Raw genomic sequence first — 14,004 nt, 5'->3', positions numbered from 1 at the left:
GCATTTTTAACTGCACTGTTATTCCAGAAAAGATGAGCCTATGCACAATAAACACTAATTTGTTTATTTTCCTTGAAGATTCAGTTATACTGGCTATATTTTTTATTCTGAGACAGCTGCACTGAAAAGTGACAGATCTGATTTAAAGATGCATAAAACGTAGCTTGCAATTTATTTGTGAAATTGCCTGAAACTCCACACAGATTCTGCAGCTGATGACCAAGGCAATTGGCTTTATGCAATTACCAAATGAAAATATAAATAACATGAAGACATGAGAGCAAAAACAAATCAAATCATTGTCTGAGGAGTTACTGAGGGCTTAGAACTGGAAGCAAACAATTTAGTGTGGGAGACCGAAGTTTCTTCGGTGGTTATTCTTGCAAACAAATCACTAGAAACTGCTGGGGGGGAAAAAAACCCAACCAAACCACAGCAGAGACAGTGATGGATTCCAAAATGAGAACTGACATGGCCAAAGAAAAAAGCTAGCAGACAAAAACCTGTTTTTAAGGACACAGCCCACAAGTGCAGCAGCAGCAGGAGGAGCACGAGGCCAGCCCTGAATCACTGGCCTGTGTCAGGGGTCACTTGGAGCTATTCTCAGTGCTCAGACTGTGTCCCATTTAAGCCCATTCTGCCCTGGAATAAAGGTTTACATAAGACACTGAGGAAAGATGAATGGCACACTGAACACAAAGGCTCTGTGGAGGAAGAGAACAGAAGAGCTTTTGGAGGAAGGAGGAGTTACTTTTTCCACCATAAGTGCTGTGTAAGTGCCACTAGAGATGACAGAACTGTGACTGACACAGCAGGCTCAATGCAGTGCACATGTGTGGCTGCTGGTGTGCACAGGGCTGACACCACATCTAGCCCTGGTGACTCTGCATGGCCTATTTAATCATAGCCCATCACCAAATGTCACTGCTGAAAAGCACAAGGAGCACGACCGTGCAGTGTGCTGGCTGTGACTCCTGTCCCTGCTTCCCAAGAGGCTGCTGTGCCCCTGCAGTGCCCAACAGATGAGGCTGATAAGGCATGGCAGCAGCTATCTAAGCCATCTGAATGGGCTCAGACCACTCCTCAGAGCGCTCCTATAAACGTGTTTCTCTGCTGTTGTTTCTCTCCCATGTCTGAGCAAAGCCCATTTCCCTGCTTGCAGGCACAACCCTGCACACCCAGATGTGGGCTCTGCCTGGACCATGCTGCAGCAGGACCCTGACTCCAGTTTCAGGGCTCACAGTGATTCTCTTGTTCAGAGATGCAGTGAAGTTATCCTGTATCTCTTTAATCAGGTCATTGCCCCAGTCTAGACCAATTTTGGGAGAAATCAGGCTTTTAACAAACACATTGTTTGCTAGAATGGCATGAAAGAAAAGATGTTAAAGCAATCAGCTGACTTTAAAATATACCTGCCTGTTTTCTAAATAGACAGTGTCTCATGGCTGTATGATACACTGATTGCTCAAAATAAATTAAATTCTGAAAGACACCACAGTTTTCTTGTGTTTAGGCCCAATTCCTTGATATGAGATCTTCAGCATCAAACTGCAACAAGAAAGGCCATAAATGCTACTGCATGCCTTCCCCTACCACTGTAGCAGGGCTTTGCTCTTTACCACAAGCTTGTGTCATTATGTTTTCTCTAACATTTCCCCTTTCCTCATGTGTTCTAAAAGCCAGGTAGTAAATCAGCATTTTAAGAAATTATAGTAAATTTAAGAGGATGTATTTTTAACTGCACTGTTAGGCCAGAAGGACAGCAAAAAATATTGCAAAGATTTCTTTCCAGAAATACTGCAAATACTGTGTTCTCCTGGATTCTGATGGTGGGCTTGAAACTGCTTGTTCCAGATTAAGAATGAAGACCTTCATTATTTATAAGCTTCAAAGGAATCTTCTCACTGTAAGCCTGGCTCTACAGTCCCAACAGCCCGGTGAAAGAAGGCAGAAATATTTATTTCTTCTACAAGCAGGAAACTGAGGCACAGATTGTCCCACTGGCACACTTCACCCTGCTCAGCAGCTGCTTCAGGGAATCTGCTGGGGGGCCAGAACAGGGTCTGCACAGCTCCCCAGGAACTAAAACAACAAATCTGTCACTGTCATATTTTCTGGAAAAATCTTTTTGCCCAGGATTCTTCTCCTGGGAAGCTGAGAAGCCTCAAGAAAAAAAGAAAAATTACTTGATTTGCTTCTCCTGTATTTTGCTCCTTTGGAATGTGGTTGGAGATTGTTTATCCAACAGGTGGTTGTTTCATTGGTTTCATGTGAATTGTTTTAACTTAATGGTCAATCAGTGTCAAGCTGTGTCAGGGCTCTGGAAGGAGTCACAGTTTTCATTATTATCTTTTTAACCTTGTGTCTGTATCCTTTCTGTACTCTTTAGTGTAGTTTAGTATAGCATTCTTTAATATAATATAGTATAATAAAATAATAAAGTAGCCTTCTGAGAAAATGCAGTCAGATTCATCATTCCTCCCTTTCTCTGGTGGTCCCAGAAAATACAAGATCAAATCCATCCCAGCTCTTCGCAAGAAAGACCAGGTGCAAATGACTGATTTACAATAGGTTTGGCTGTTCACTGCTCACAGCTGTAACCTATTGCAGTTCTTGCCGAACAGCACACAGGTGGCGGCTGCAGAACTCCTGCCCACACCAGCTCCAGCGGGGTTCAGGCCTGCCATAATTGGTTTGAAGCAACGGGAGAGCTCTCCAAAGCCTGCCTAATGTGTGATGTGTGTTTTGCTGTGTGCTCAAACACTGCCCTGGTCTGTTTCAAGTGGACACAGTTCAACAAAGCAGAAAGGAAACTGAAGCTTTCCTCTTGATGTAAAGGGCACCAGGAGCAGAGCTAAGCCAAAGGGAAGAACCTGGGGATCTGTCTGAGGACAGCATCTACAATAATGTTCTTGTTCCAATAACAGAGAGGGAGCATAACTGCATGATAGATGCTTACTAACAAGCCAGGAAAAGCTGGGCACAACTACAGCATCACTGCAGTGTCACACACTGCTCTCTTCAATGTGGTACAACAACAAGATAACACCGAGAAACTGTTTTTCTTCAGATCATCTGCTAAAAGAGGTAAAACATTCCAAGCTGGTGACAGAACCAGATATCCCACCCATTTAATACGTATTCAACTGTGAAACAACTGTATGACAGGGAAAAATAATGGATTATAAAACTGCAAAATTCTGGAGCTATATTAACCTTATCCTGTGTGTCCTTTCTAAATAACATGAGCAAGTCCTTCATCTGAAATCCCCTATCATTTGCTGACAGTGCCCAGAGCAAACTGGAGGCTGCCCAGGGAATTTGAGAGCAAAATATCTCTCAGCACATGAAAAGTGGCCTTGGAAGAAAAGGGTGAGCACAGATGAGATATTTGTAGAAGTGTCAGCACTAAGCACACACAGAGCACACAAAATGCAGAGAGGAGCTTTGCCCAAACCATAGCATGGTTAAAGCTATAAAAAACATAAATCAGGAGTGATGCAGTCTCTGTTAGAAAAATGACAGCTTTGAACTGGTAAGAAATGGAAATGAAGATAATAAACTGGCCTATGACAAGTACTCTAGGCTCGTCCTCCTACAATTCAACACCTGTATCAATGATCAAACAGTCCTGCTCAGCTCCACAAATCTAAACTGACAAATGACTCACTTATAACACGAGCAAAGGGTCTGGGAGGCTTCAGTGCACGTGAACAATGTTTTTCACATTTCAGAAGGTATGAAGCTAATCTTGAGCCCCTTAAAAGCTTAGAATTGCATCTGAAAAAATATTCATTTCATATGTATGCTCTAAGAAATATTTTGCCCAATTAACATGATGAAAACATTGCTGGCTACAGCACACCACCTCAATAGAAAATTCAAAAGAAAACAAGTGTAAATGCCAGTTTTCAGCTTAGTGAACAATCAGAAAGGAATGCTGTTACTGAACTTCTATCTTCAGGTGTCAAGAAGAGAATCAAACTGTAAATGCCAAAAATGGTCTTTCAAAAACTGTCAAAAGATAAAGAATAACATTAAAAACACCGATGACATACTCAAGATGTATAAATGCCTCAAATACATGAGCATGTCAATAGAATTATGGTTTTTTTCTGCATGCATGTACACATGCATCTGTGGCAAAACTGTGCCTGTGTAGCCATTACAGTAGTAACACCTTGTGCTAAGGCTATTTCTTCATTTTTTCTATATTTACCCTCTATTTTTCAGGCAATATTTTCCAGCAATTAGGAAGAGGTTTATCAAATTTTAAGCAGGCATTGCCACAGGGCAGAATTCAGGACTGTGATATTGATAATTCAATAATAAATCTTCATGTTCTGTTCTCAAAAAAATAATCATGTTACTCTGAACTATAATTGTATAAAGACAGTTTATAACAAACAAACTGTAAACTATGGAGCCTATTAAAAAATACTTAAACTTCCCTTCATCCAGGATCAAAAACTTAGCCTCTCCACCAGTTTCTTCAAACTTTAAAACCAGGGAAGTAAAACCTGTATCGTGCATCTGCTAAGAAATTTACTTAGCAATTGACCTGGCAGCTATGTTGACAGTAACTTCATAGTAAATGCTAACACTTGAAGATTCTTTTCCATAGTTGTTTGATTAAGAATTTCCTTTATTTTAATGGAGGTTGAGAAACTCTACATCAAAAGAAACTGTACTGTTACTGCTGATTTTAGGTGGACTACCTATAATTTTTAATTAATTGCATGATGATAAGCAATTGTATCACTTTATAAGAGTAGAATATACAATTTTGTGTGGTAACCTTATAGACTGTATTTCAGATGCAGCAATTTCAAGTTCACATTCCTGAAAATCAAAAATATCTCCTTTTATTCAGTGCTTTATAGTTTTCCAGCTTACACTCTTCTGTTAAGCACATGGATTTCCTCAAGATAATAAAGAAAATAACACTGCTATACTGACTTGTTAAGAATATACGTTCTGCAAAGCAATCTGCCTACAGTGGTGCCTTTTAACACCACACTTACACAGACTTCTATGTGCTGTTAGCACATAGTATTCAGGGCTCAGGGCAAATATCTGAAGGTCCACACCACTGGGTGTGTCAAAAAAACTAAGACTGCATTTTAAAAAATTTAGTTTCTAAGCTTTTTTTCAGGACCACAGGAAAACCCAGGCTGTAAGGAGCCTGAGGGTGTCTTTAATTCAACCTCCTGCTCAAAGCAGGGCAGGCTCTGAGCTCAGACCAGGTTCTTAACCTCGACCCAGCTGGGTCTTGAGAGCTGCCAAGGGTGCAAACTGCACAGTCTCCCTCGGTAACTCACCTCCCAGTTGTGCTTGTGGAGACAGCTTTTTCCTTATACCCCGTGTGAACTTCTCCTGTTTCAGCTAATGCCATAATCTCTTGCCCTCCTGCCACACAGCCCTGCTGAGCCTGGCCCCATCTCCATCATCTTCCTCTAGACTGTGGAAGGCTGCTTCAGCACCCCAGAGCCTGCTCCAGACTGAACACACTCTGTTCTTTCAAACTGAGTGCTAAAGGTTTAAAAAAACTCCATTTTCCATAAGAGTAATGTGAATTCAAACATTTATTACAGAGATGATGACTCTTAACCCAACAGTCTAAACAAAATTAAACAAGTGGACATGATGTCTCTGAATCCTAGTGGGAATTATTCCGATCAGAACCTCGTGGAATTAAACCCTGTTTGTATACCAGGCAAAACACTTTTCTGTGCTTGCTAGAAATGTTTTCATTAATGTGGTGTGTGATATGCTCTAACAGACACACTGAATTAGCAGGAGCTGTGTACCTGCAGAGAAGTTACATGCTGCCCTTCATTAATGTTTCAGGTATATTCTAAAATAGAATCCAAAACACACCGCAGACCTCAAGGGAAGAAGTTAATGAGCAACTCTGTTGGAATGACATTATGACATTAGTTTCCAAAAGATGCACAAAAAGCCCCAGATGGACCAAGATGCAAAAGAAGCCCCAGATGGATAACACTTACTGATCATTTTTAAAGATAGTTCCAACTATTTTCATGTTAAGTTTTGGGTGCTGTGATGTACACACAAAGGGTGCTTTCCATAAGTGCAACACCGGATTTTGCTCTGCAATAGCATATGGCAATACTTCCTAAATTGCCCTTCTGCAACAGGTGCTCTGTTTAATGATGTAATTTTTCCTGGACCTTTAATGTGTAAAGCCATAAAAAAATGAGGTTGTTTCCAAGGTAAATGGGGCCACCCATTGACTTCATCCTGTTTTAGATTGGGAGGCATCAAGGTGCAAACATGGAAATGACCACAAAGATGGTATATTAGGGTCACATACTATTGGATTTATGCTCAACCACCACCTACAGCCAGGCTTTTAAGATGCAGTTTGGGCTCCACTGCAGCCATGGTTGCATGTGGGTAGCCACAATTGATTATCAAAAGCCACAATCAGTGCTGAGTGCCTGGAGCTCCCAGAGCTGCCTCTGAGAGACGAGCCTCCCCAGCAGCACAGAGACCGTGGTGTGCCACTGTGGGGATGTGAACGTGCCAGTCCCCACATCTGTGGCCTGAGAAGGCTGATTGTGCAAATTTCACTGGGAGAATTTACAGCCTGGCTCCTTCATTCTGACACTGAAGGTCCTGCCCTCAAACCCACTGGTAATTTTCAGCATTATACATTCAGCTGTGATTATTAATTTAAGAAAATGGCATAACACAGGGAAGCAATGAAAATGTCTGTTTCAATACTTTACCAGGTCTCCTAATTTGTTCTAAAATGCCTGAATAAATGCAGAGCACCTGAGTGTTTACACAGTTAATTAACTGATTTACCTGCCTTCCTAACACTATCCTCCCAGGGACAAATTAATGACTAATGAAATCCACCTGAATTATTTTCATCTGTCTAATTAAACAAAGGATACAGCCTGTGGACTATTTTAATAAGATATCAGTTAAAGCTATCTCCTGACTCTGCAATCTTCTCTTTTACCTATGGCTTTGCAGCATATTTCAGTGCTCAATTTCCATGGGGAAAAACCAGCATATCCACTGGATCACAGACAAGCGCCAGGGCTGTCAGTAACAATCAGTGCATGAGGTGGACAAGGCAGAGACTGCAGAAACTGGAGGCACAATTCATTTCTTATACATCACTTTAAACAGCACAGAAAGGGAGGGCTGTGGTTGAGCTGGAAATAGTTCAAGGAAAAATGGATGCTTGTGACTAAACACGGGAGAGAAGGGAGAGATGAAGGGACAAGGAGATGGAATGATGCTGTTGATTGGGTTATTTATTAATGTATCAGGTTTTATGTAAGTATGGTGATAATCAAATTGTAATTTTCTGTTCCTTTGACACATGCTCCACAAACACACAGTGACAGCCAAAACCCTGCAGAGCTGACAGTCTGAGCAGATGAGGCAAGGAAAGGGTAAAGGGCTCAGACAGCCCTGACTTGCCCAAGGCTACATCACTTCCAAGTGGCAAGAGGGTCCTTTCACTGCTGTAGCTACTGCTACGGCAAAGACAAGAAAAAGACAAGAAAAATACAAGGGAAGGTCGGGTTTGTGCAGGTGAGAACCCAATGAGATGTCAGTGCTGCTTTGAGCAGACAGGTTGATAGGTCCATGGTTTCCCTGTTACTTGTTCTTTATGTAAGACCAGAGCATTCCTGGCAGGTACGGGATATTATAAATATATAGAGGTAGAATATTATATATTAATATTATCACTAGTATATATTAATATTCTACCTTTATATATTTCACAGTATCACAATTTTGAATTCTGACACCCTGGAAAGCAGCACCCTGCCCTCTTTCCTTGACACACAACAGGTACATCAGAAGTGATACAAAACACAAGTCTGGCCCTTCCTTGAGACGCTCCATTCTGTCTGAGCACTGTGGCTGGGTGAGCTCCTGGGTATTTTCCCTGAGTAGTTTCAGACCAGTTTCCTGCCACGGCTGGTGTGCCCCTCTCGGGGCTGCGACAGCATCCCAAGGCTGCCCCATGCCAGCCCTGCCGCCAGGAGTAGCAACCGCAGCACTGCTGGTGTGAGGAACACTCACCACCAGCAGCACAGAGGAGCTGGGGAGACACCTACCAGTCAGTCACCTGCTGTGCCCGTACCCCATCTGCTAACGTGACCCAGGAAAGCAAACACCTCAGCCGTGGTTTCCTCAGCTGTTAGCTCCGGCACAGACTGCAGCTGTGCAGCTCCCAGCCTCAAACCCTGGAGCATTGCTGGAGCCGCTGCACAGCGTGGAACGCGGCTGGGATGCTCCCTTGGTACTCCCAGCGGAAAGGCGCCCGTGATAACTCCGTGCCCTTTACCTTGACCAGCAAGACTTGGTTTTAATCCCCAGATCAGGTCACTAAGCCGAAGAACATAAACATGGCATTTATAAAAGGACAGTGCCCATAGATGCTCATCGGCCACGTTAGTGTTTGCTACCGAAAACTCCTCTTCCATGATTCAAAGTTTTCTCTGAAATTACTCAGCACATGTTACCGGATTTTACCCAAAGTCTATTTTAGTACGAGGGCAGACATAAGAGCTTTAACAAACTCACAGGCAAAACAAAAAGCCTTGATGTCTGCCAGGACACCGTAACCTTTGCGGTTTGATGTCTTTTTGTCAGTTTTATTTGGGTTTTTTTAAATCATTGAGAGTCCCATAAACATGAAATTCACCCCAGAGGAAATCATACACCTTTGCTTCCCCTTCCCCATCCTCCCTCATTATTTCTCTTCCACACGTGCTGTCTGCAATGAAAGAGCAAGGAAAGAGGCAAAACCGCACACAATCTGCCTCTGAATCTCAAACAACAAACCCGCCAGGGACAGAAATCCCCTTCTCACAGCACAAACAAATCGTGGCACTAAAATCTGCCAGCACGAACCGGCGAGCTGCCGAGGAGCAGCCCCGGAGCCGCTCCGCGCCGCCGGAAGGACACACGGACGGATTGGGCAGCAAACTCCGCTTACCTTGCTCATGCTGGCAGGAGGGGGAGATGGTCCCGCCGGGCTCCGGCCGGGATGGAGCGGGATCGCCGAGCCCCGGGGACGGAGAGAGCGGCGCGGAGGGGGACCGGGGCCGGCTGGGGCTGCTCCTACTGCTGTGGCGGCTGCTCGGATGGCTGAGGCGGCTCCTGCCGATGCTGCTGCTCGGGGCTGCTGCCGGGCTCGGATTGCATCAGCGGGCGAGGGCGGCGCGCTCGGCGGGCGCTCGGGGAGCTCGGCGAACAGCCGGGACCGCCCCGCCCCTCCCTCAGGCACCCACACCGCCCCTCGCACCCACACCGCTCCCCCCGGCACCCACACCGCTCCCCCCGGCACCCACACCGCTCCCCCCGGCACCCACACCGCTCCCCCCGGCACCCACACTGCCCCTCGCACCCACACCGCTCCCCCCGGCACCCACACCGCTCCCCCCGGCACCGACACCGCCCCTCGCACCCACACTGCTCCTCCCGGCACCCACACTGCCCCTCGCACCCACACCGCTCCCCCCGGCACCCACACTGCCCCTCGCACCCACACCGCTCCCCCCGGCACCCACACCGCTCCCCCCGGCACCCACACTGCCCCTCGCACCCACACTGCTCCTCCCGGCACCCACACCGAGCCCCCCGAGCCTCGGGCTGGCCGAGCCCCCGCTGCTGCCGGGGCACCCCCGCCCCAAAATGGCCCCGCATGGTGCGCGGCGGAGACATTCAGGGCTTGTGCTGTAATTCACACTGAGACACGTTCTCCGCAGCCCGCACTAAGCAATTCATCGTGCTCTGAGTCATTTCCTCTGTCTCGCTGTGTCCGACTCGGCTGACACACCAACACCTCGCAGTCATCATCCCTCCCTGGTGCTGAGTGCCCCGGCACTGCCACCCAAGCACAGGGGCACAGCACCCATTGTACCTGGGATTACTGGAGCTGCCAGATGTGTTTCCCTGCCCACCCATGCCCCAGCACTACCACCCATTTTATCTGGGATTAGTGGGGCTGACAGAGGTGTTTCTTTGCCCACCCGTGCCCCAGCACTGCCACCCAAGCACAGGGGCACAGCACCCATTGTAGCTGGGATTTCTGGGGCCCACAGAGGTGTTTCCCTGCCCACCCGTGCCCCAGGCCATGCTCAAGGTCTGGGATGTACCTGCAGAGCTCTGAGCCACCTTGGAGTCCTGGTCCCTGGCAGGCAGCTGGCCAGCACCCGAACACAATAAATACAGCAGCCTGTCCACTGTGTTACTTCTACCCGTTCCTGGGAAACTAATACAAAAAAAGAAAAAAAAAAAAAAAAAACCCACTCTTTTTTTCAGAGAAAATGCTGCTGTAATGTTCACAAAGTGCTTACTTTCATCATAACTGACTTTACATTTTCTTCCTCTACTAATATTTTTGTAAAGGTTTTCCCTCTCTGATCTCCTTCAGAGTTGCTGTAGGAAGTTGTTTCATCTCAGTGTGACTGTCACAAGTGCCAGGTTCTGCTTTGCACGATGTACATGAATTATTCTCTGCTGTACAGTGCAACCAGAGATTGGTTACATAAGCAGGTTTTTGCTCCTGCTGCTCTTCAGCCAGGTAAGAATGCTGTTTAGTGGATTTACAAGCATTTTGGATTCCAAAAGAACACAGCTGAGCAGCACTATCCAAAACAGAACTTCACATGAAGAGTGATATTTCAGCAGCTATTTAGGAGAGGAGAAAGATGGAGCAAAAAACCAGGAGGCAGAAAAAGCAGCAAAGAAGCTTTAGATAGGTTCAACTCATCAGGGCAGTGCTACCCAGTGCTGATAAAAGCAATTCAATCCATTCACAGGGAGTTATCTTCAGGTTACAACCACACATAGGAACAGCCAGGGTCAGGCCATTTAACTCAATGTCCTGGCACTGTAATAATGCCTGCAGAACAGTTTCAAGAAGAAAATAAGCACACAGAGGCACTTTGCTTCATACACTCTTTCCACTATACACTCATCCTCAAATGATTTGTGCCACATCAACTTCCTGAAAGATGAATTCTCTAGGCTTAACAGCTCCTCCTGGCTTTTTGTTCTATTCATTTGTTCCTACATAAAATTTGATGGCTTTCAGATCTTGTGCTCCATCAGTTCCACAGTTTAGCTCTGTTCTGGGGGAAACCTCATAATTTTGCTTTATTTTGAATTTGCCACTTGAAAACTTCACATCATTCTCAATTTTTCTGATACTGAGAGACTGCAAACACAAATGAAGAGCACTTTACCCCCTGCATATAATTTGTGGTTTTACAGGCAATTGTCAAACCGTCTGTCAGCCATCTCCTTCCTCCAGCTGAGTTCTAATCTTTTTTGTTTACTATAAAACAGTTCAATAATCTTGATCATCCTTGATTTAGGATGGGGACATGAGCTACACAACAGTTTCAAAAAGTAGATCATAATATTTAATTTTAATTTGCCTATTTCTTTTCATTATAGTTCTGTTTCGTGTTTGGGATGTTCATGAGCACTAAAGTGAACCAATCTATTTCTGAACTACTTAATTCCAAGATTTCTTTGCTGAAAGGCAACACTCCATTCATAACCCACCCATTTATATAAATTTAGCTTTTTTTTTTTTTGTTATGTGCATAACTTTATACTCACAGACATTATTATATGTTATTTTTACAACTGTATATTCAGTTTCATAAGGTCCTGCTGCAGATAGCCCTAGTTTGGCTGAATTGTTTTAACACCCTTACCCTGAAGTCTTTAACTCTTATCAGCAAGCTCTGTCTTTTCTGTTTGCCTCAATTTCCCCTTCTCTCAATTGCAGCCTCTCTTCTGTTTCTTATCTTTTACCCAATTAAAGACAATAACCATAAAAGCACCTTTCTTTTCTACGAGCCTTTGCTAAGGCACTTCGTCAAATGCTTTGGAGACCCAATTTGATTTTATCCCTTGGAGCTTTCCTTCTTCTGAAGCTCAGGATATCCTTTCAGAAAAGCCATGCTGAGACTGCCTCTCAATGGCATATTTATCCATATATCTTTGTGCATTTCTCATTACACGTTGTGCATTTTCTCCCTTCAGTAGCCTGAATCCCTTTAAAAAAAAAAAAAAACAAACAAACAAACAAAAAACCAACTCCAACCTCCCCCCCCCCAAAAAAAAAAAAAAAACAAAAAACCCAACCAAATAAAAAATAAAACCAAAAATAGAAGCTGTTTGAGTGCAATTTGACTGTTTCCAGAGCTCAGTTTACCAGTCTGAACAATCAGCCTTTTACCAAAGTTCTGTGCAACATGCTCACCATAGAGATGCATTTCAAATTATCCTTAAACTGCTGCCAACTACTGAGGTACAGAGCAGAATCCATGGCCTGGGCAAAACTGAGAAATAGGAGGAGGAAACGGGAAGGAAGAAATATTATCTGAACTACAGAGGATTCATGCAAAGCAAAACCACCGCTTACTACCTATCTAGGATATGTTAAAAAAAAAATCTTTGCATTGATCTTTTGCTTTTATTCAGGGCCAAGCTGGCCCTGAGGTTGCAAGTAAGTCAGAAAAAGAAGACCAAAACTCAGAGAAGCTGTAGAACTTACTTGAAAAGCTGCATCTTGCTGCAATATCCCCAAACCTGAAGTTGACACTGGCAAATGGGCCACAAAGATGTATTTTTGAAGGAATAGTTTGCATTGCCTCAGTCTAGTTACAGTCCTTTATGTAATACTCCACAAGTTACAAGGCAAAGGACATCAGGACATTTACCTCTGGTGATTCATTCAGTTGTGTTGCTCCATCAGTAACAAATTACATTTTCTACACTCTGAGTATTTAATTTTGATAAAACATTATTCATTTCAACACTAGTTTTTTCATTAACACCAAGAATTCCGTGAACGCCCGACAGCACTGTTAAACTTTAGAAGTTTTAATGAGTAATTTCTTCATACATATGAGAGATTAAGGTCATTTATATGCTCCAAGTCCAAAGTGTTTGCACAAGTTGTAGGGATCCACGAGGGGAAGAATCTAAGCCACATACATTTTCCAAACCAGACCTGAATAAATTCACTTTTAAGCCACTGAAATATAAAGAACCTCTGTTGTGGAAATAAAAAGGCCGTATGATATAAAGCCACATGGGAAGTGTTGAAAGAGGAAGCTTGTAGATCAATAATTCTGTAAGAATAAAGAGCACAAGCCCTTCTTGATAGGCTGCAAAGTTTCCTCTACAACCCTGGTGACATCCTCTGAACAGGATAGGGAGAAGGTGGGTAGAAACCTGGTTTTCTATGTAAAATGTCTAGGATTCTGTGGATTTCTTTTTTCTTCTGAAATGGCATAAAATGTTCCTGTAGAAGAATGTGGAGATACCAAATTCGATCCAATCAAATGGTATCATTTAGACAAAGTCTGTGCTTCAGTTTGATCCTGATCTTTTAAAACTTTCAAAGCTCTTTGTAATATAAGCCCTTTTGAAATGTGTTCCAAAGCTTATTAAAAAATACATAGCTCTTCCAGAAATACCAGAATGCCATGGTTTCATCTTTGTGAAATACTTCACTTCTACATTGGCTTTTGTACTAAAACTCAATCTTGCATAACTTCTATGACTGCATGTACATGCATTAGCACAAATATTTAAAATAAGGAAACATCAGCTTTCATCTACAATATTCCCCAGGGAAAACCTGTGACTGATTTCAGCCACAAAGCTAAAACTCCTAAGAATTATTAGGAAGGTAACTGGAGTACAAGACTCCCAAATGGCTGCCCTGCAGATGTGGAAATATAGTTGTGGAAAGCTTTTAAAGTGAGGGAAAAAACAAACCTTTGGTTAAGGATCAGGTTGGTGCTGTAGAAATTTCCTAACAGAAAAATTATTATGCAATTATTATATGTATATATAAATTATTATGTAATTATACACACAAACGTGTTCAGATATGTACAAAATGTTAGGGTGGGATGATTTTTTAAACTGTTTTTATTTTGGGGAAGGAGAGATCCTTCAAAGACTGGTCAGGAC

At 43.6% G+C, this 14,004-nt stretch overlaps 1 protein-coding gene across 2 annotated transcripts in view; it reads right to left on the bottom strand.

Moving 5' to 3' along the window:
* Positions 1-9,154, bottom strand: part of BCAT1 (branched chain amino acid transaminase 1) — a 54,231-nt gene extending 45,077 nt beyond the window's left edge. Inside the window, exon 1 of one of the 2 annotated variants that reach the window (XM_063155706.1) lies at positions 8,996-9,154. In XM_063155706.1, the coding sequence (XP_063011776.1) occupies positions 8,996-9,004 (9 nt within the window). In that variant the 5' untranslated portion in view covers positions 9,005-9,154. The remainder of the gene's footprint in view (positions 1-8,995) is intronic. The other variant, XM_063155705.1, reaches the window with a different exon arrangement.
* Positions 9,155-14,004: the final 4,850 nt, after the last annotated feature.

The sequence above is a fragment of the Melospiza melodia genome, chromosome 4, assembly GCF_035770615.1.
Source record: "Melospiza melodia melodia isolate bMelMel2 chromosome 4, bMelMel2.pri, whole genome shotgun sequence".
Lineage (NCBI taxonomy): Eukaryota > Metazoa > Chordata > Aves > Passeriformes > Passerellidae > Melospiza > Melospiza melodia.
Note: the sequence above shows the minus strand (reverse complement) of the source record. Positions and strands in the feature narration are given on the sequence as shown.